This window comes from Sorex araneus, chromosome 1 (assembly GCF_027595985.1).
Source record: "Sorex araneus isolate mSorAra2 chromosome 1, mSorAra2.pri, whole genome shotgun sequence".
Taxonomy (NCBI): domain Eukaryota; kingdom Metazoa; phylum Chordata; class Mammalia; order Eulipotyphla; family Soricidae; genus Sorex; species Sorex araneus.
This window is the reverse complement of record NC_073302.1, coordinates 1,809,204-1,829,845: the sequence shown is the minus strand read 5'-3', so window position 1 is coordinate 1,829,845 and position 20,642 is coordinate 1,809,204. Positions and strand designations below refer to the sequence as shown.

The 20,642-nt window shown below is 68.2% G+C and overlaps 3 protein-coding genes across 7 annotated transcripts; 1 reads left to right on the top strand and 2 right to left on the bottom strand.

Annotated features, from left to right (window-relative positions):
* Nucleotides 1–2,226, bottom strand: MRPS2 (mitochondrial ribosomal protein S2). Its single transcript, XM_055140704.1, has 4 exons — nt 2,074–2,226; nt 1,900–1,998; nt 1,503–1,632; nt 1–602 (listed from the first exon to the last, which is right to left on the bottom strand). Exons 1-4 carry the CDS (start codon nt 2,111–2,113, stop codon nt 17–19), a joined length of 855 nt encoding a protein of 284 aa, XP_054996679.1. The 5' UTR covers nt 2,114–2,226; the 3' UTR covers nt 1–16.
* A 44-nt stretch (nt 2,227–2,270) lies between these two features.
* On the top strand, nt 2,271–5,733 carry PIERCE1 (piercer of microtubule wall 1). Its single transcript, XM_055140716.1, has 4 exons — nt 2,271–2,504; nt 3,004–3,235; nt 4,035–4,113; nt 5,309–5,733. Exons 2-4 carry the CDS (start codon nt 3,024–3,026, stop codon nt 5,495–5,497), a joined length of 480 nt encoding a protein of 159 aa, XP_054996691.1. The 5' UTR covers nt 2,271–2,504; nt 3,004–3,023; the 3' UTR covers nt 5,498–5,733.
* A 4,524-nt stretch (nt 5,734–10,257) lies between these two features.
* Nucleotides 10,258–17,031, bottom strand: PPP1R26 (protein phosphatase 1 regulatory subunit 26). 5 transcript variants are annotated; one of them, XM_055143383.1, is made up of 4 exons: nt 16,889–17,031; nt 15,407–15,498; nt 14,308–14,410; nt 10,258–14,142 (listed from the first exon to the last, which is right to left on the bottom strand). In XM_055143383.1, the coding sequence occupies exon 4, from the start codon at nt 14,079–14,081 to the stop codon at nt 10,941–10,943; it is 3,141 nt and encodes a 1,046-aa protein (XP_054999358.1). In that variant the 5' UTR covers nt 14,082–14,142; nt 14,308–14,410; nt 15,407–15,498; nt 16,889–17,031; the 3' UTR covers nt 10,258–10,940. The 5 variants fall into 5 exon arrangements, with proteins under 5 accessions (XP_054999358.1, XP_054999357.1, XP_054999364.1 ...); XM_055143382.1 differs by lacking the exon at nt 16,889–17,031 and adding an exon at nt 16,728–16,847; XM_055143389.1 differs by lacking the exon at nt 16,889–17,031 and adding an exon at nt 16,599–16,617.
* Between the last annotated feature and the right edge of the window lie 3,611 nt (nt 17,032–20,642).

Sequence of the window (20,642 nt, the reverse complement as noted above, 5' to 3'; positions counted from 1 at the left end):
TCAGGCTCGGCGGCGTTTATTGGGCAGCAGAGTGGGCAGAGCCCGGGGGCGGGCCGGGGTCCCCGCCGGCCGCGGCGTCCTGCAGCCGGTACAGCGCCTCCATCTGCTTCCGCTTCTCCTTGGCCCGGAGGATGACGGTGCGGAAGAGCCTGCAGAAGAGGCGCACGGCCGGGGGCGAGTCGTCGTTGCCGGGCACGGGGTAGGTGACGAGGCAGGGGTTGCAGTTGGTGTCCACGATGCCCACCGTGGGGATGCTCATCTTGGCCGCGTCCCTCACGGCCACGTGCGGCTCGAAGACGTTGTTGAGGGTGCTGAGGAAGATGATGAGGTCGGGCAGGCGCACCCCCGGGCCCAGGAGCAGGGGCGCATTGGTCAGCAGGCCGCCCTTGAAGTAGCGCGTGTGCGCGTACTCCCCGCAGTCCCGGGCCGTCCTCTCCACCAGGTGGCTGAACTGCCGGTTGCGGCCCACGAACAGGATGATGCCCTGGCGGTAGGCCACGTGCGCCGTGAAGTTCAGGGCCAGCTGCAGGTGGGCGGCCGTCTGCTCCAGGTCGATGATATCCTGCTCCAGGCGGCTCCCGAAGATGTAGGGCTCCATGAACCTGGGACACGGACGGCCTGGGTCAGCGGGGGCTGGCCACCGCCGACCACCCCTTCTTCCCGGGAGGTCCCTGCATCCCTGTCCCAGCTGGTGACTGTCTGACTACAGCACTGCCACCGTCTCTGGGACTTGGGTGCAGGCCCGGGAGGGGAGCCCCACAGGCCTGGGGAGAGGGGTCCCGTGTGTACACGTGGGTGGTATACACCGGGGCCCTAGCCACACCCCCGTTTACTCTCCTGCTCCCCCCTGCACCAGGTTGGCCACTTCCTTTTAGGTGTCGGGTCCTCCTGCCAATCACTCCTGGTGGTGTAATCCATATGGGATGCCGGGCATTGAACCCAGGTCAGAAGCTGGCAAGGCAAGAGCCTTCCTGGCTGTGTTCCCTCTCCAGACCTTGGTCATTTGGGGAGGGGGGTTTGCTCCTGGCCACAACCTGTAGTGCTCAGGGCTGATTCCTGGCAGGGCTCGGGACCATATTCAGTGCCAGGAATTGAACCTGACCGGGCGACTGCAGGACCCTGCCTGTTCTATCATCGCTCTGGCCCAGGCTGGTTCTCTCCGCCTCTGCCTAAGGCACCCTCCCCCCCGCCAGCTCCCCCGCGAGCTCGGCAGTGTCCCTCCTTGTGGCACCTCTTCTGGACCCTGGACTCTGGGTTGTCCGGGGGGTCCTTCCCACGGGGCCCTCCCTTCTGCTCCTCACTGTGCACTGGAGTGGGGCCCAAGCCTCGGTGTCCTGTCTCCTGGGTGCTGGTCACCCCAGCAGGATGGCGCTGTGTCCGTTCCTGCTGGCCCCCGACCTCCAACCCACCTGGGTGCCGTCACATCCGCCACCTCCCCTAGCGCGTCCCCGGGCGGGCGCCCAGGTGACGCCCCAGTGCCCCGCGCAGAGGGGCGCGCCCACCTGTGCCTGCAGCCCGCCTTGTGGCCCAGGTGCACGCGGGCGTCGAAGAGGCTGCGCACGGAGAACAGCTCCTTCACGTTGAAGAAGTCGGCGTGCTGCAGCGGCTCGCGCAGAATCCGGCGGCCGGGGGCTGGGGGGGCAGCGCTGGGTGGGGCTCGGCGGGCCGGGCGCGCCCCGGGACCCCCGCGCGCGCCCCCGCCGCCCCCGGGCCCCGTCCCCCCGCGCACGCCCCCAGGCCCCTCAGCCAGCCCCCCCCGGGCCCCCGGGCCCCCGTCCCCCCCGCGCGCGCCCCCGGGACCCGGGCCCCCGTCCCCCCCGCGCGCGCCCCCGGGACCCCCGCGCGCGCCCCCGGGCCCACGGCCGCCCCCGGGACCCCGCCAGCCCCCGCGCGCGTTACCGTCGTCGTCCGGGGGCGCGTGCAGCGCGGGGGTCGCGGCGCCCGCGTGTGTCCCGCGGCTCGGGAGGGGGCGCAGCCGCAGCGCCGCGGGCCGGACGCCTGCCGAGAGAGCGGGTCAGCGCGCGCCCCCGGCCCCGACCCCGGACCCCCACCCGCGCGCGCCCCCGGCCTCACCCGCGCCGAGAAGCCGCGGCCACGCCGAGCCGGGCGCCATGGCGGACGCGGAACCCGCCTCGGCCGCGCCGCAGCAGCGCCGCCTACCGGCCCGGAGGAGCCATCGCGAGCCCGCCCGGCCCGCCCCTCGACAGGCCCCGCCCCCGCCCTCGACATGCCCCGCCCCACCCGGCGCCGCTCCGGCCCCGCCCCCGCCCAGGGCCCCGCCTCCGGGCCCGCCCCCGCCTCCGGGCCCCGCCCCCGCGCCCGGACCGGACCCGGGCCCGAGACAACAGGTGGGCGGGCGGAGAGTCTCTCGCTCTCCCTCGTGGTGTCGTGTTTCCCAGGTGTGAGGAGGAGTCCCGGAAGTCAGCAGGTCCGGAGTCCAGATTTCCAAGCCAGGAATTTATCGGGCTGATGCTAGGGGGGAGCAGGAGCACCCCCAGTACTTGGTAGGCTTCAAATTAGGCCTTGCCCAGCGGCGTCCTGTCCACTTGCTAGGTCCCAGGCCTGGCGTTGCTCGGCCCAGAAACTCCTCCCTGCACTGGGGGAGCCCCGCCCCGCCCAGGGCACCCCGCGCGTGCCCGGAAGGGGACTCAGCCCGCTCAGCCCGCCACTGCCCCCTCCCAGCGTCACGCGCGACGCTCCCATCCTGCGTGGAGAACCGCAGGCCTAGCGCTGTGCGGATTCGTTGCGGGCCCTCTGGCCGCTGGGCCTGCAGTTGGTGGCCCGCAGGTTGCAAAGGTTGAAGGCCACTGCCGGGACCTCCCTGCGGGGCTCTGGGCCTTGGAGACGCTGCGCCTTTAAGGGCGCCCCACACCCCCCCCCCCACCGTGGCTGGCCGCCAGGCCGTTGCTTAGCGACGGGGACCAACTCCCGACCCTGGTGGCCCTGCGGGGATGGCACTTTCTAACCCTCTGCTCTCCCTGCCAACCTCTCTCTCCCACGAAGCCCCACCGGACGCTGGCGGAATGTCGGAGGAGAGACCCCGGGAATGTGTGAAGCCAGCGAAACTAGAGGCCAGGGAAGACCCCCAGGAACCAGAACCAGACGCCAGGGTGAACCCCCTAGAATTTGCAAAGCCCAGTGTCACCAACCTCCCGGGGAAAACCAGCGACTACTACCGCGTGGCGGAGAACCTGCCGGCCAGGTTCAACAACCCCTCCTGCTTCCGCGGCTACAGGTGAGGGGCCCGGCCCAGGCCAGCCCCGAGCTTTCGCTGAGGCTGGCTCACAGCGGATCTGTAATTCACGAGGAGTCGGTTATGCAGGCTCCTGTGTCCGAGTCCGCACAGAAACCCAAGCCTGCCCCGCAGCCTGGCCCAGTGCCACCCCGACAGGCGCAGTGAGCACTGGGGGGCTCCCAGAGCCGCGGGGGCTGCCCTCGGCCTGGCACCTTGTCTCCAGGGAGTGGCTTGCCAAGGTAGTGGCGGGTATCCCGGAGGTGCTCAGGGGACCATATGGGGTGCCAGGGGTTGGGCCTGGGGCTGGCCTTGTGCCAGGGAAGTGCCACCTCTGCACTGCATCATCCCTCTGCCCCGCAGGCCCAGAGTTGAAGCCACAGCATTTCCGAAACGCGGCCCACTCTGCGGTCTGAAACGTGACCAGGAGCCGCTTTCCGAACTGTGGCCTCGGGCCAGAGCCGCAGCTTGCCACAGCACCCTGGCAGGGCCCAGGTGCCACTCTCCGCTGGGCACGGCGGCTGTGGGCCCCGGAAGGGGAGCCAGAAAGTGCCCTGCGGGCCCAGGGGCCCTGTCCAGAGGGGGGTGCTGAGCCCCAGCCCCGCCTGCTCACCCACCCGGAACCCGTCTCTGCCTGGCTCTCAGGGGGTCGGGGGGCTGCAGGGCCCTGGGCCTAGGGCCAGGGAGGCTGTCAGGCCGGGCCACCCGGCGGGGCCCCCAGCGTGCCCAGGGAACGCCAGCACGGCACAGCACAGCCGCCCGCACGCGGCAGCGACGGCCACCGAGTGTTTCTCCTCTGCAGGAGCAAGAAGCCCGTGGCCCTGTACAGGACCAGCAACCAGACCTACGGGGGCCAGGCGCCCACCGTGCACGAGATGCCCGTAAGCGCACGGCCGGCCCCTGTGGGACAGGCGGGCAGCGAGCGAAGGGAGGAGGCTGGGAGGGCTGTGAGGGTGAGCAGAGAGCGAGCGGCAGGAGGACCGGACACACACACACACATATACCCTCATGCACCCACACACTCACCCTCACACACACTCTTACACTCACACACTCAGAGACTTACACACTCACACTCATACACTTCACACACTGACATTCACAAACACTGTTGCACTCTACACTCACTCGCCCTCATACACACACTCTTACACTCACACTCGCCCTCATACACACACTCTTACACTCACACACTCGCCCTCATACACACTCTTACACTCACACACTCGCCCTCATACACACACTCTTACACTCACACTCGCCCTCATACACACACTCTTACACTCACACTCGCCCTCATACACACACTCTTACACTCACACACTCGCCCTCATACACACACTCTTAGACTCACACACTCTCCCTCATACACACTCTTACACTCACACTCGCCCTCATACACACTCTTACATTCACACACTCGCCCTCATACACACACTCTTACACTCACACACTCGCCCTCATACACACTCTTACACTCACACACCCGCCCTCATACACACACTCTTACACTCACACTCACCCTCATACACACTTTTACACTCACATACTCGCCCTCATACACACTCTTATACTCACACATACACTTACACTCTTATATACTTTCACACGCATTCATAGACACACACTCTTACAGTCTCACACTTGACACACTGACATCACACACTCAGTCTCACACACTCTCAGACTCTTACACACTGACTCTTGTAGCTGTCACACACGACACACTCTCACCTCACACACACACTCACATTCAGGCCCTCGCAGACTCACTCTCATACACTCTGACGCACGTGTCAGGAGACCCGCTGAGGGGGGGTCCAGCAGCCCCTAATCGCAGGGCGGGTTCTTCTGGTGAGACGGACAGCAGGGACAGCTTGCCCGGTCAGCGGCTGGGGCTTGTGCTCTGCATGTGGGAGCCCCCGGGTTCCCCCCGGCACCACGTGGTGCCCTGAGCATTGCCGGGAGGACCCCCAAGCCATGGGTCCCCCTGAGCACCGCTGGTAGGGCTCCCCAAAACCCACCAAGTAAGTGTTCTCGTGTATGCTTAATCCTACCGCTCCCCTTCTCTTTCAGCAAGTATTTTATCCAAGTTCGAGAAAGTTTTCATCACAGCTTACAATTGGGGGAATGTTCCAGAACAACGCTTTGAACGTCTACATGGAGAAGAGCATTGTGACAGGCCCCGACAACTTTGTCACCTTTGACGACCGGCTCAACTTCCACCCCAGTTACAACGCCAGCAAGCCGTCCTTCTGCTGCTGATGGCAGGCGACCCCGCCCGCTCAGGCCACTTGCCAAGGCAGCCCGTCCCCCTTCCCCCCAAAGTGCTTTTATTCCCTGGGCTGAGAACATGGGCCCCCGCCTCACGTCCTCTCTCTTAAACTTCACCTCTAAGATGCAGGAAGGATGCTCACGGCATGTCTTTCCATTAAAAAGTCACACCTTGGACCCCCGGCTCAGTGATGAGTTGGGCAGGGCCTTGGGGGACCCCACCTCCTGGCCCGGCCCCGGGAATGTCTGTGTCCGGAGTCTTCTCTGCTGTTCACTGACTCACTGGTCACCCCTCCCGGCCCCAGATATTTATGCGACCCTGTGTTTGTAGGTATAAAAAGGTGTACAAGTCAAACATTTACTGATAATACATCATAAAGAAATTTTTTCTAAACAAAACATTTAAAAAGTCATATGGGGGCTGGAGAGATAGCACAGCGGGTAGGGCGTTTGCCTTGCACGCGGCCGACCAGGGTTCAAATCCCAGCATCCCATATGGTCCCCTGAGCACAGCCAGGGGTAATTCCTGAGTGCAGAGCCAGGAGTAACCCCTGTGCATCGCTAGGTGTGACCCAAAAAGCAAAAAAAAAAAAAAAAAAAAAAAAAAAAAAAAAAAAAAAGTCATATGACCCCATCTGGATCGTGACCCACAAGTAGGAACTTGAGGTCCAAGCGATAGTCCAGAGGGGAGGGCACTTGCCTTGCATGTGACACACCTGGGCTCGATCTCCAGCACCCCATATGGTCCCCTGAACCCTCCAAGAGTGAGCACTGAACCAGGAGTACGCGCCATGAGCATTGTGGGTGTATCTCCTCCTGAAAAATAAGAAGTAGGAACTCGCCTGGCCGGGGTGTGTCTGGCCGAGGGCCAGCAGCCTGCATGTGCAGGCACCAGGCCTGGCGGTGGTGTCCAGCTTGGTCCAGCCATGGTCAAGGGGGTCAAGAGCCAAAGGGGGGTCTGAGAAGCGGGGGACGGGCACTGTGGCTGGCGAGGGGCGGGGAACACTCAGCTTGGTGTTTATTCATTGCTTTTTGGGTCACTCCCGGCGATGCTCAGAGGTTACTCCTGGCTCTACACTCAGGAATCACTCCTGGCAGTGCTCGGGGGACCCTATAGGATGGTGGGAATCGAACCCGGGTCGGTCGTGTGCAAGGCAAAGGCCCTCCCCGCTGTGCCATCGCTCCGGCCCCTCTGCTTGGTATTTATGTACAGCCCCTCTCAAGCCCCCGGCGGCAGCCCATTCATTTCCCAGGTGGGGAAGGAAGTTCCTGGTGGGTCCTTCGTGGCCAGCACTGGCCCACGGCAGAGGGGCTGACGAGGAGGCGTGCCTGAGCTAGACCGGCTGGCTGATGGGGGCTTCCCCGCAGGTGGGTGGCACTGAGCTGCTGGCAGTGGGCACTGCTGGGCGCAGAGATGGCACAGAGGGGAGGAGCAGGTGCCCGCATGTGTGTGGCCCTGAGTTCCGACCCCAGACTGAGTTGTCTGGCCTACACAATCCGTTTTCTTAGTTTTGTGTTTTGGGCCACACCATCAGTGTCCAGGGCTGACTCCCGGCTCTGTGCTCAGGGTGATTCCTGGCTCTGTGCTCGGGGCTGACTCCTGGCTCTGTGCTCAGGGCTGACTCCTGGCTCTGTGCTCGGGTCTCACTCCCGGCTCTGTGCTCGGGGCTCACTCCCGGCTCTGTGCTCAGGGCTGACTCCTGACAGGGCCCAAAGACCAGATGGGGTGCCGGGGACTGAATTCAGTTTGGCCGCGCAGGGCAGACTTCCAGCCCGCTGTCCTATGGCTCCGGCCCCTGCTGACCAAGATCCTCACCCGAAAGCTCCCCCTCACAGCTGAACCTCGGGCAGAATAAGACACTGCGGCCGCCTTTGATTCCTTAGGAACCGTATTAAGCCACAAAAGCCGACGTTTTGGCACCAGCTGGATGCCCAGCTCGGAGGCGGTTTTCAGAGAAAGGCCTTAGTAAAGAGAAGGGCAGCCACCCTGGCCACCCGCCCGCCGGACCCACTCCACAGCCAGACCCACACTAAGGGACAGCAGGAAGCTTACCCCGAGTTGCACCCCGGGTCCTAGCCCCACCCCACCCCTCCCCAAGGGTGGCACCTCCCACTCTGGGGACACTTTGACCTGCATCTGCCCTCAGCGGGGAGCAGGAGCTGAGGGGGTCAGGCCACAAGGGGCCTTAATCACCCATGTGGAGAATGGCTTGGCAGGCCCCGGAGAGGCTCCAAGGGCGGGCACGCACTTTGCACACGGCTCCTGCCACCGTCCTGGCCCACAGGGCCCCCCGTCCCGGCCCACAGGCCCCCGTCCCGGCCCACAGGGCCCCCCAGTCCGATCCACCGGGGCCCCCATCCGACCCACAAGCCCCCTGAGTGTCCCAGAGTGGCGGCCACTAAGCTCTTCTGTACAGAGAAGCACCCCAGCAGGCCGGGCGCCTGCCTTGCTTGCGGCTGACCCGGGTTTGAGTCCTGGCATCCATCGGTCCCCCGGGCCCTCCAGGAGTGAGCCCTGGGCGTGCCGGCTGCGGCTCAAAAGTCACGATTCTAAGGACTTTGCAGTGCGGCTTCTGGAAAGAGCCGGGGAGACCGTGCGCCTCGGGACGGCTTCCAGACCAGGTGGGCGCCCCCAGGAGGACCCGCTCCTGCCTGCGCCGGGCGGGGGCCACCAGGGGCTGCGGCTGGTGGTGCCAGGGCCCGGTTGGCTCTCAGCCGCTGGCTCCTGCAGTGGCCAGGAAAGCGGCCGTGCAGGGTCACTGTCGCCGGACAATGAAGACAGATCTTTGCCCACGAGCCTGCCCGTCGTCCCAGGGCACAGGGGCCCATCCCGGGCTCTGCCAGGAGGTCACGCTCTCCCACTTCCTGCTGCCCAGTGGCCTCAAGGGGCCTTGATGCCACTCATCTGAGCCTCATGCCCAGGGAATATCTTAATTCTGAACCCCATTTTTTTCTAGCGGCCAAAGCAGGTGGAGGCCCTGGGCAGGAACCCCCCTGGGCATGCACATGTGACCCTTGGCGTAATCCCCGCCTCCCGCACGCTGGCACGAGTGCCCGCTGCCCCGGGCAGGGCGCTGTCTGCTAGCCGAGAGCGGGTGTCTGTGGAGCGAGTGACCCTGCAGACTTAGCGGGCTTAGCCCCACGGGCCGGACGTGGTCACGCAGGCGCTGTGGACACAGGGTGGGGCAGGGACCCACGGGGCCAAGAAAGCTGCCGTCCCTGCCGCCCTCCGCCACTAACCCTCCTCAGGGCTCCGCATTCCGTTCTGAGTCGGAGCCCTGAGAACGCTTTCCCAGCACCAACTCGCCCTGGATTTAGGCGCTGTCTCTGGGCTGGGGACTTGGTTTGACCACCCAGCACTTCCAGGAAAGGCCCCCATGGGAGCAGGAACTCCTTCCCGTGCAGGGACCTGCTCCGGCAATGCTCAGGGGTTACTCCTGGCTCTGCACTCAGGAATCACCCCTGGCGGTGCTCAGGGGACCGTATGGGATGCTGGGAATTGAACCCAGGTCGGCCGCGTGCAAGGCAAACGCCCTCCCCGCTGTGCGATCGCTCCAGCCCCTAGAGATCTTTTAATGATGGTCCGTATGTGGGTTTCAAATCAAGACTTTAAACAGAATCTCTACGTCCCACACATAGAAACCAGGAGACTCAAAGCCCCCGCAGACAGTGCCCCGGGCCACCCCGGGCTGGCCGTGGTCCTGAGCTGTGGCCTCCGGTATGGGCTGTGGGGTCTGCTGTTCCCCTCATCCCGAGAGAACCAAGCTCACCTCAGGCAGGGGAGCCACTGGCCCTATCTGCTGACTTGGGGTCCCGTCCAGGGGTGCTGGGCTCGGGGCACCGCGGGCAGGGAGCGTGCCCCGCCTGCTCAGCCGTGCTCGGGACCCGGCTGCCTTGGTGTCTCGGTGCAGGTCAGGGGTGGCTGGTGCTGCCGAGTCCAGCAAGGCAGGGACAGGGCCGCGGCCAGGGAGAAGGTGGTCGACTGGACCCTCCTGGCCTGGGCCTGGGCCGGTTCCTGCCGGAAGTGAGGACTTCCGGCAAAGGGAGCACTTCCACAGAGAATCTGGGGCTCGGGGTCAGGGCACGCAGACCCCTGGCTGCCCGGAAGGGCGAGGGTCTCCGTGGCTTGTCTGCAGCCAGAGAGCCCCGGCATCTTATGGCCCCCAGAGCACTCCCACGAGTCATTCCTGAGCACAGAGCTAGGAGCACCCCTGAGCATCACTGGGTGTGACCCCCAAGCCCCTCCCCCGACAAGACCCGGCTGGAGCAACGTCACACGGCCCACAGACACTGCCCGAGGGGCCGTGCCAGCGGTGGGGGGGCACTCCCAAGGGGAAGGGGAAGGTCACAGGCAGGAGGGCGAGCGTCCACCCCCGGCACGCGCCTGGGCCCTCGCTGGGGAGTGGGCAGGTCTCCCGCCCGGGACCGCACAGGTGACCCCTCGCCCACCCCGAAGCCGAGCCTCACCTGAACCAGGACAGAGTGGACACAGCGTGTGGGAGCGCCCCCACCCCAGGGCTCCGGGGGTCCCGTGGAGGGCTGAGGCCGGCCAGCTGGCCCAGGAAGAAGGACCCCCCACGCCCCTACCCCAGCCCAGCCCCGCTGGCCACGCGCACGGACAGGTAGGGAGGGAGGACGGCACGACGGGTGCCAGGGAGGGGGGCCGGAGCCGGCGGGACCCAGGGGTCGCGGGTGCCGCTTGGCTCCACACGGCCACGAGCACGGGCGGCGGCAGACAGGACACACCGGGAGCATGAGCAGAAACGGGTTTATTGGCCTCGGGAACGGGTCCTTCGCTCCCCAGAGGGCTCGTCTGGGTCTGCTGGTCGGTCCGTCACCTGAGGGAGAAGGGAGCCGCCGCGGGCCCGGGGTCTGGACGCGCTTGGCGCAGGCCCAGTGGCCCCGGTGCTGTGCGGAGACATCAAGCTCAGAGGCCCCTCCCGGCTGGGGGCCGCAGGGGCCACTGCTTGGGACTCAGCGACCCCCCTGCCACTGCAGGGGCGAGAGACCACAGGACCCTGCGCCCCTGCCCTCCCCGCAGCCAGCCAGGGACTGAAGCCACGAGGCGACTGAGACAGCCGAGGCGACTGAGACAGCCGGGGTGACCCAGCAGGGCGGCCCCGCGGCCATTGTGCTTTACTGTGTTTCCTGGGGGTGCGATTGTGTGTCCGGGGGAAGCTGCTCCCTGAGGAAGCCCCCGCCGTGCGGCCAGCTCGGGGTCTGCCACCGAGACGGGCTCGGGGAGGGCAGGAGGGGCAGCGGGGAACGTCCTACAAAAGCCAACGACTCTATCTCCCAAAAATATTTTGTACAGCACTTTAAATAATTTACAAAAAAGCTACAAAAATCATATTTACCAGCACACACACGTTAAATAAAAACGCTTCCGGCCATGGAAACAGGACGAGGGGCCGCGGGGGGTGGCACAGGGCTCTCAGAGCTCCAGCACTTTGCCCCTGGCCAGCGGGCCGTGCCCGCCCTCCTCCACGGAGCTGTCGCTGAGGTCGCTGGCGCCGCTGCCCAGGGCCTCCTGCTCGTCCTCCTCCCTGGACGCCGGCCTCCCCCCACGCCGCAGGCCCACGGCGCCCCCCTCAGGGCCCCCGTGCCTGGCGTCGCGCCCGGCCTGGGCTCTCCCGGGCGGCCAACGGCCCCCGTCCTTCTTCAGGAGCACGTGGGAGCTGCCGAACACGGGCCCCTGGGCAGCCTGGGCCCCCCGGAAGCCCGAGAAGGAGGGTCCCTGCAGGGGCGCGCCCAGGGGGCTGCTGAAGAGGCCGGCAGGCTTGCCCCCCCAGGAGACGCCCTTCCCGAAGTGGAACAGCTGGGTGGGGAGCAGCGGGGAGAAGCCGGCGAAGGGCAGGCCCTTCTTGGGGCCCAGAGCCGGGCCGGGCAGGCCCCTGGCCTGGCCCTCGGCGCCCCCCCAGCCCCCGCCGCCGCCCTCGGGGCCCAGGGCCCACAGGCTCTGCAGCCGGTTCTGCTGGGCCAGCTCTGCCCACGGGAGCGCCAGGCCGCCGGGGGCTCCAGGGTCCCTGTCGGCTGCCAGCCCCCGGCTCAGGGGGCTCCGGCCCGGGCAGCTCTCCGCCGGGACGGCCGCGGCACCGCAGCCCGTGAGTGTCCCTGGAGCGCTGTCCCCAGCCGCAGGCTCGGCCACGCGGGGGCTCTGGTCTCGGGGGGCAAAGAAGGGCCTGCGGCTGCCCGGCGAGCCCCTGCTGCCCCGGGGGGGTGCCAGCTCGCCGCGGGGGCTGCTCCTCCCGGCCGGAGCAAGGGAGCCCGCGGGGCTGGCGGCCCCCCGGCCCCGCTGGCCCCGGGTGCACACGCTGGCGGGCAGGGCCTTCCGGCACAGCGGCTCGGGCCGGGGGCCGTCGCCGGGGCCCCCCAGGGCCTCCTTGGCCTTCTCAGCCAGGAACTTCCTGATCTCCAGCTCGATGCTGTCGTCGCTGTCCACGGGGCTGCTGTCCCCCTCGGACGCGGAGCTGGGGCTCGGCACGGGGCCACGCGGCTCCCGGGGCCCCGAGAACAGGGCCGCCTCCGGGCCCCTCTGGGTGGGCAGCCCCAGGGGCCCGCCCTCGGCGCCGGCCTCCTCCCCCGGGCTCCCACGGGGGGCGCTGCTGGGCGGGGGCTCCCGAGACGGCCCCCGGGCGGCCCTGGGCCTCGGGAAGCAGCGGCGTCTCCACAGCGCCGGGCCTTTGTCCTTCCAGGGCCTTCGCAGCCCCTCCAGCCGGTACAGGACCTTGGGCGCGGGGCCCAGCCGGACCTTCAGGGAGGGCGCGGCCCGGGGGTCCCCGCACCCCTTCCTGCGCTTCCGCTTGGAGCGCAGCAGGTCCTTGATCGCCGTGTCCAGGTCCTCGTCGCTGTCCAGCGAGCTGCTCTTGTCGTCTGAGCTCTCCTTCTCCGCCGCCCTGGCGGTGCCCAGGGACACGGCGCTGGGGGCCGCCAGCTCGTCCCCGGGCCCCGCTGTCCTGGGGAGCGGGGCGTGGGCCCTGCTCTCCCCCTCCCTCGCGGGGGTCTCGCTCGCCCGCCCCAGCTGGGGACTGGCCTCCCGGGCCCCCTCCAGTGGCATCTCCCTGGGGGTGGCCGGCGCTGGCCCGTGTCCACCTGCTCTGCGTCGTCTCTTGCGGCTCAGCGACAGGGCCAGGGAGCGGGGCAGGGGGGCCCGGAGGCCGCCAGCGTGGCCCGGGGGGCCCAGGACAGGGGCCGGGGACACACCTGCCTGCGCCTTCAGCGCCAGGAAGGTCCGGATCTCCTGCTCGATGCCGTCGTCGCTGTCCACGGAGCTGCCGCCCCCGTCCGAGCTGGAAGGCACGCGTGGCGGGGGGGCGGGCGGGCCCGAGGCTGGGGCGCGCTCCCTGCCCTCGGTGGGGGCGGGCAGGATGGCTTTGGAGATGTCCAGGATGGCCTCGGCGCACAGCAGCTCGGTGGACGCGTCGGCCGGGCACGAGCCCCGCCCTCCCGCCTCGCCTCTGCCGGGGGCTGCGGGCGGCCTGGCGGGCGGGCCGGGCTCCGGGGCCTTCCCGGCCAGCGGCCTCCTCGTGCCGGCCGCCGCCCTGCCGCGGCTCTGGGGCGCGGCGCCCCCCCTCCTCTCCAGCTGGTAGAGCCGGATGGCCTCCTCGATGCCGTCGTCGCTGCTGGAGTCGGGCGCCTCCTGCACCACGGCTGCGCTCGGGCCGCGCCTGCCCCTCCGCAGGGGGCCGCTGGCCCTCCGGACCCCGCCTTTGGGCTGGGCTGGCTCAGCGGAGCGGCAGGCGGTGGGCCTGGTGCTGCCGGGCCCCGGGTCGGGGGTGGCCTTGGACCGGAGGCTCCGGGGCGGGGCGGGGGCCCTGGCAAGCCTGGGGGGTTTCCGGAAGAGGAACTCCTTGGCTGCCGCGGTCAGCTCCGGCTCCTTCCGGGCTCTGGGCGCTGGCCGGGCCACCAGCTCCGCGGGCTCCTCCTGCCTGTCCACACAGCCGGCCCCCCCGGGGGCCTCCAGCTGCCGCTTCTCGCTCAGGAACTGCTCGATCTCGTCGTGGATGCTCTGCTCGAAGGAGTCCTCACTGCTGGCGCTGCCCGGGGAGGCGGAGCCCAGGGGCTCGCAGGCCCTCCGGGGGCCACCGCCGAGGCGGCGGGCAGGTCTGGGGGGACACGGCGCGGCCTGCGGGGGCTGCTGGGGGCAGTGGTGGGGCCGGGGGCCGCTGCCCTTGGCCCTCAGGTACTCCTGGATGGCCTCCTCGATGCCCCTGTCCACCGAGTCGTCGCTGTCCGAGTCCGGCGCGGGGGGGCCCGGGTCTGTGGCTCCCTCCCCGCCGGCTGGGTGGGGGTCGGCAGAAGCGGGAGCACTGGACGCCGAGTCGTGTGGCGGTGGCGTGGGCGGGGCGGGGCGCTCGGGCCCCTGGCGTCTCTGCGGGCCTCGCGCGGGGCTCGCGCCCGGGGCCGCGGGGTCTCCTCGGCGCAGCGTGCGGATGAGCATCTGCACCCCCGTGCTCACCGCGGCGCCCCCCGCGGGCCCCGAGAAGCAGCCGGGAGCCCTACAGCCCCCGGGCGGGCGGAAGGCCTCCCATCTGGACTGCAGAGCGAGCACAGGGGGCGCGTTCATGAGGAACATTCTAGCAGGCGAGGAGGCGCAGGCGGGCAGGCGGTGCTGGCGTGTTCTGCCGAGTCACGCCCTGGGGGGAGAGCGCGTGTGGGCACGGCTGCCGGGCCGGGAGCTCCTTCCCCAGAGCCACACGTGGCCCAAGTTCTGGACCTGGGGTCCTTGCTCCGGCCGCCGGCCGGCGGCTCTGCCCTCCCTCCCACGGCTCCCGGCCAGGGCAGGGCAGAGGCTCACTCACCTCACCGGGGGGCCCCGAGGTGCCGGCTCGGCCCTGCCGCAGAGGTCCCTGGCTGCGCGCCCCGCAGGCGCCCCGGGCGGCCCATCCCGGCCACGAGCGGCTCCTGAAACAGACAGGACAGCGGCGTGGCTGGTGCGGCTCCACAGGCCGACCGACACCTTTGCTCTTGAGTGTTCTGTTTTTTTTGGGGGGGCCTAGGGGGGCACAGCTGGCTCTGCACTCCAGAATCACTCCTGGCGGTGCTCGGGGGACCCTATGGGATGCTGGGGACCGAACCCAGGCCAGCTGTATGCAAGGCAAATGCCCTCCCCGCTGTGCTGTCACTCTGGCCCCTGCTCTTGAGTTTTACTGTTGGGGGCCACCAGGGCCGCCTCAGAGGGTCCTAGAGGGGCTGCATGTGCAAGCCTGTGGCCCCCATCACGCCAGGCCTGTTCTCCCTGACACCCCCGGGGCTGCCTCTCAGACTCGCTGAGGCTCAAGCAAGCCCTTTTCCTTAAGCCGGTCAGAGGCTGGGGCCGGAGCGACAGCACAGCGGGGAGGGCGTTTGCCTTGCATGCGACCTGCCCGGTTCAATCCCCGGCACCCCATCGGGGCCCCCGAGCACCACCAGGAGTAATTCCCGAGTGCAGAGCCAGGAGAAAGTCCTGAGTACATCGGGTGTGGCCCCAAAACCGAATCAAAACAAAACATGGTCGGAGGCCCCTTGGCCGGGATCTCCGGGCTCTGACCTCCTGGCCCTGTACTGGCCTCTGACGGCCTGCCCTGCACGGAGTGACAAGCGGCCGGGAGAAGAGGAGCATCAGCCTACGCCAGGGAGCGGGAACCCGGCTGAGACGGGCACGTCCCTGCACAAGGACCCTTTGCCCCAAAAGTCTCAGTCCCCACAGCACCTGGCCATACAGCCCCACACCCAACCTCCCCGCACCCCGGCCTCCCTGCACCCCACAGTCCCCGCCCTCCCTGCACCCCACGGCCCCACACCCAACCTCCCCGCACCCCGCCCTCCCTGCACCCCACGGCCCCACACCCACCCTCCCTGCACCGCGCAGCACTGAGGCCAGGCAGATGTCGACCCCCGAGGCCCAGCGTGGACGGTTACCTGGACGTGTCTGCAACCCGGAGGCGGGACGTGGGGTGGGGAGGCGGCCTCTGGCCTGCTGGGCGGCAGCCCCTCCTGCCCAGACGCTGTGCCTGGGGAAAGAGGCAGTGCTGGGCTCGGGGCCTGTCCCTGCCGTCCACGCTGACGGCTCACTGGGACAGCGTCCTCTGTTTGGCGACACGGAGGGCCCTCGGGCCCCGACTCCGGCCAGAGCTGAGGCGTGGGGCCCCTTCCTGCCTGGGGGGCGGACCCCACTCTCACTCCCTCACTGCCCTCTCGTGGCGCTGCCTCTGGAAGCAGATGCACACGGGCCAACTCCAGCCCGTCCCAGCGCGACAGGACAGCAGCGGGCACTGGCCACTGACCTGGGGGCCCTCTCCACCGGGAGTGGCCCCCAGACAAACCGAAACTGAAAAAACCTCAGCCTCTAAAGAAGGCCACACGGCGAGCAGCCCGGAGGTGCCAAGGTGGTTCCCACCCCACCTGCAGAGGCAGCGGCATAGCGGTTAGCGGAGCTGGCGGCCCCGGGCAGGTCCTGACCCTTCCTGGAAAGGGGCAGCTGGCAAGTTCCCTCCCACTCCGAGCACGCGGAGCCGCCAGGGAAACTCCCTGACACAACCAGGAGCCAACTCGGAGCGGGCCTGGAGCCCTGGAGCCCTGGCTGTCGGCTCGCGCGCCCCGGGGTGGCGGTGGGCTCCCCAGCCAGACCCCAAAGTCAGCTGGTTCCCAATCTGAGTCAGCTGGGCCCTCTCAGCGGGGCGCCCGGCGATCCCTGCTCGGTTCTACCGCTGAGATCCCGCAGGATGTCCCAAATGCCCCCGCCCGCCCCTTGTTTGCTGGTGGAGGGGGCCGGGGTCCTCAGGGGTCACTGGCGGGGCTGGAGGACCATCCGGCGAGCGCTTCATCACATTTCCAGGGGGCCCTCCTGGCCTGTCAGAAGGCCGGGCCCCCCGACCAGGGGTCTCCGAGGGAGGCTGTCCTTGGGCCTCTCCCTGACCTGGCCTTGATCTCTCATCTCCGACACAGCGCGGCCGGCGCCCCCCGCAGCGGCCGCGGGGCCAGGGCAGGGCAGCGCCGCCCGCGGGCCAGGTGGGGCTCGGGCGGGTCGCGGCCGCGCGCAGGGGCCGGCGGGCACCCCCAGCCCCCGGGACCCTGCCGGAACGGGGCCGCCGCGGCCCTCACCTGCGCTCACCTGGCCCCGCCGCCCCAGCTCGCGCCCCCCGCGCGCCCCGCCCGGCCCGGCGCCCCGCGCCCCGCGCCGCGGGTCCAGGCCTGCGCGGCCGCCGCCCCCCGGCCCCGCGCCGCCGCCGCGCGCGCTCACCTCGGCCCCGCGGCCGCCCGGGGCCCCCTGGCCGCCGCCCCGCCCCGCGCTCGGGTCCCCCGGGAGGCGCGGGCGGGCGGGGGGCGGCGGGGGTCCCCGCGCGGGGCGGGGCGGGGCGGCGGGAGGGCGGGGCGCGGGCGGGGCCGCCCCCTCCGACCTACCCGGCGCTGGCGGCCGCCGCGCTCCGGAAGCCGTGCCCGTGGCTGGGCATCATGGGAATGGCACGGCCGAGTTCCGGGGGACGCGCGGCCGGACGGACCCCCGCCCGCCGCGCCCCGCGCCCGCGCCCCCCGCCCCGCGCCCCGCCCCGCGTCTGCGCCCCCCGCCCCGTGTCCCCCACCCCGCGCCCGCGCCCCAGGCCTCGCACCCTCTGCCCCGCGCCCGTCGTCCCGCGCCCAGGGTCCCCCGCCCCGCGCCCTCCGCCTTGAGCCCCGCGCCCCCGCCCCACGCCCTCTGCCCCCTGTCCCGCGCCCTCTGCCTCGCGCCCCCGCTCCGTGTCCCGCGCCCATCGCTCCGCGCCCCAGGTCCAAGTCCTCTCCCCTGCACCCCGTACCACCCTGTCCCCGCGCCCTCTGCCTCCTCGAGCGGCGCCCGCCACCCAGTGCTCCTGCCCTGCTACCCTCGCCCCCGCCCCTATGCCCTCTGCCCCACATCCTGCACCTGCTGTTCTCCACCCAGAGTCCTCTACCCGGAGCCCAGCACCCGCTGCCCTGCACACTCCACCTTAAGCTCCCCCACCCGCGGGGCCTGGGCACCCCAGTCGTTGGATGTGGGGGTTGGACACCCCAGCAGCGGGAGCTCGGAGCTTTAGGAGCACCATCACCCAGCAGGATCTGCGGGGGTGGAGGGCACTGCCCACTGCTCTGGATAGCGGGGGTGTGGCTGGCACCTCCTCCAGTGCCCCCTGCTGAGACCTCGGGGGTGCGTTTGCAGGGGAAAATTGGGGGCTTTTCCTTACTGAGCAGCCTAGGATAACCCTGGGGGACACCCGTGAAAGGGAGGGAGTGGGGCCCCTGGAGACTAGGGGCCGGCGGGAGGCCGGGGGCGCGGGGGAAACTGGGAAAGGTGGAGAAGTTTCTGAGGAGGATCAGCCCCACCTCTTGGGAAAGGGGCTCCAGGACTTGGGGACCAAGAGCCTAGAACCCCTAAACCCAGCTTCTCGCGCTCCCGTGAATGCGGCCAGCAGCATTTTCCCTCCTTAAGAGCCAGCACATTCACCCCCAGAGTTGGGGGGGGTGGACCCTGGGGCTCCGTGTCGGGTTGTTGGAGTTTGAGTGTCGGGTGTGGCTCTGGCCTGGTCCCACTCTGGGCCCGAGGCGGGCGCCCTTGGCAGAGCCCCGCAGAGAGGCCTGGGATGTGGGGAAACCCCAGTGCCGGCCGCCCGAGGCCCAAGCCAGGGTTTTGCCGGTTCCTTCTCTGTGCTAACAATCGCTGACAATTGACCAGAGCCCTCGGGGCCCTGAGGCCAAGGGAATAGACTGGGGTGGACAGGCAGAGGAGCAGCTGAGAGCCCCGCAGTGCCCCGGGCGGAGGGACCTGCCCAGGACCAGTGTCCCCGCACTGCCAGGTGGCAGTGAAGGCCTCCGCCAACTGGCGGGAGATGCGCAGTCCTTCCCAGGGCACGGGTGTCTCGGAGCTCCCGGGCTCCAAGACGGGGACGGAGGCTGCAGGGCGGGCGTGGGGGTCTGTGGCCTCCTTGGTCTGCCCTCACAGGGACCCCCAGGGACACAGGCCTGGAGGTCCCTGTGACTGGGACGATGACAGAAGCTCTGCGCTAGTCTCAGCAGGGGCCGGGGGGAAGGCGGTCCTGGTGGCGTCCTGTGTCCGCCAGGGCTGACAGCACCCCGACTGGCCTTTCAGAAGCAGAGAGGGTGCTTCCTCCCGGGGGGGGGGGGGTCAGCCCATTGCAGGGGCAGGTGGAACAGTGTAGGGGCTGATGGTCGGCACCAGGGACCTGGAAGAAGAGGCAGGACAAGGAAACAGCCAGAACCCCCATCAGTGGGTGGCACTTTTCTTTTTTTTTTTTGCTTTTTGCTTTTTGGGTCACACCCAGCAATGCACAGGGGTTACTCCTGGCTCTGCACTCAGGAATTACTCCTGGTGGTGCTCAGGGGACCATATTGGATGCTGGGAATCGAATCCAGGTCGGCCGCGTGCAAGGCAAATGCCCTCCCCGCTGTGCTACTGCTCCAGCCCCGGATGGCACTTCTTGTTTGCCAAAGGAAGACACCAAAGGCTGGAGCCGCAGGACAGCAGGAGGGCACTTGCCTTACATGTGGCCCTGCTGGGTTCGATCCCCGGCATCCCATAGGGGCCCCTGAGCCCTGCCAGGAGTAATTCCTGAGTGCAGGGCCAGGAGTCAGCCCTGAGCATTGCTGGGCAAATGAAGGTACCACAAGGCACTGTGGGCAGGGCTTTGGGGAGTTCAGAGATGAGTGTGTGCCTGAATGCGGGTGCACACAGGTGCGCATGTGTGCACGTGTCTGAAGGCAGGATGCACAAGAGTGCACGTGTGCATGTGGGTGCACGTGTGTCTGAAGGCGGGGTGCACAGGAGTGCATGTGTGTGCATGTGTCTGAAGGCGGGTGCACAGGAGTGCATGTATGTATGTGTGTGCATGTGTCTGAAGGCGGGTGCACAGGAGTGCATGTATGTATGTGTGTGCATGTGTCTGAAGGCGGGTGCACAGGAGTACATGTGTGTGCATGTGTCTGAAGGTGGGTGCACAGGAGTGCATGTATGTATGTGTGTGCATGTGTCTGAAGACGCGCATGCGTGTGCATGTGTCTGAAGGCGGGTGCATACATACAGGAGTGCATGTATGTATGTGTGTGCATGTGTCTGAAGGCGGGTGCACAGGAGTGCATGTATGTATATGTGTGCATGTGTCTGAAGGCGGGTGCACAGGAGTGCATGTATGTATGTGTGTGCATGTGTCTGAAGGCGGGTGCACAGGAGTGCATGTATGTATGTGTGTGCATGTGTCTGAAGGCAGGTGCACAGACATGCACGAGCTATTTGCTCCCTGACCCCTCTGGCCTGGGCCCCCTCAGAATGAAGCTCCCTCACGCAAACTGTCCTGCTTCCAAATTTGGCCAGCCCAGCGTCAGGGACCATAGGGAAGTGACCAGTGTGGCCGGAAGACATGCAGCATGCGCCTGGCGGGCCAGAAGGGCAGCTGTGGAGCGAGAGTGGCCGCGCAGACTGGCCGTGCCTCAGCCCCACAAGTGGGCCTGTGGCCCGCAACAGCCGCAGCCTTTCCCTGGGGCCGTTCCCGGTGGGGCTCCGGGGCCACTCGGCGCGCCAGGGGGCGCTGGGGGCCACTTGGAGCCAGGGACAAGGGCAAGCCTGCCGCGGCCAGGCCCGTGCTCGGCCCTCCAGCTCCTGTGGGCCCCACAGTGGGGCCGCACGCTAGCCCGGCGTGAGGCGAGTGTGGAGACCCAGCACGCAGCCGGCCCCCAGGGCTCACAAGCCCAGAAGCTTCTCCCTGCAGCCCCCACCATGTGGGAGAAAGGGCGGAACTTTCCAGAACTCAGAGTGCTTCATTATGCCTCCAAAGAGAGAAGGTGGGTTTCCAGCCGGGGCCATGGGGGCCGCTGTGGCTCTGGGCGTCTCCGAGGGGACCGGAGAGGACTGGAGCCGCTTCTCGCCCAGGAAGGCTCGTTTTAGCCTGTCTCAGCCCCCCAGGGACAGTGTCAGGTGATCTGGGAGGTGGGGAGGGGCCCTGCTCAGAGAGTGGAGCCGAGGGGGGAAGGAGAGAGGGACCCGGACAGTGGGGTCCAGTGATGGCCTGGGTGAGGCCCGTCTCCCCCCCTCTCCCTCCCTCTCTTTCTTTTTCCTTCCCCTTCTCCTTCCTTCCTTCTTTCCTTCCTTCCTTCCTTCCTTCCTTCCTTCCTTCCTTCCTTCCTTCCTTCC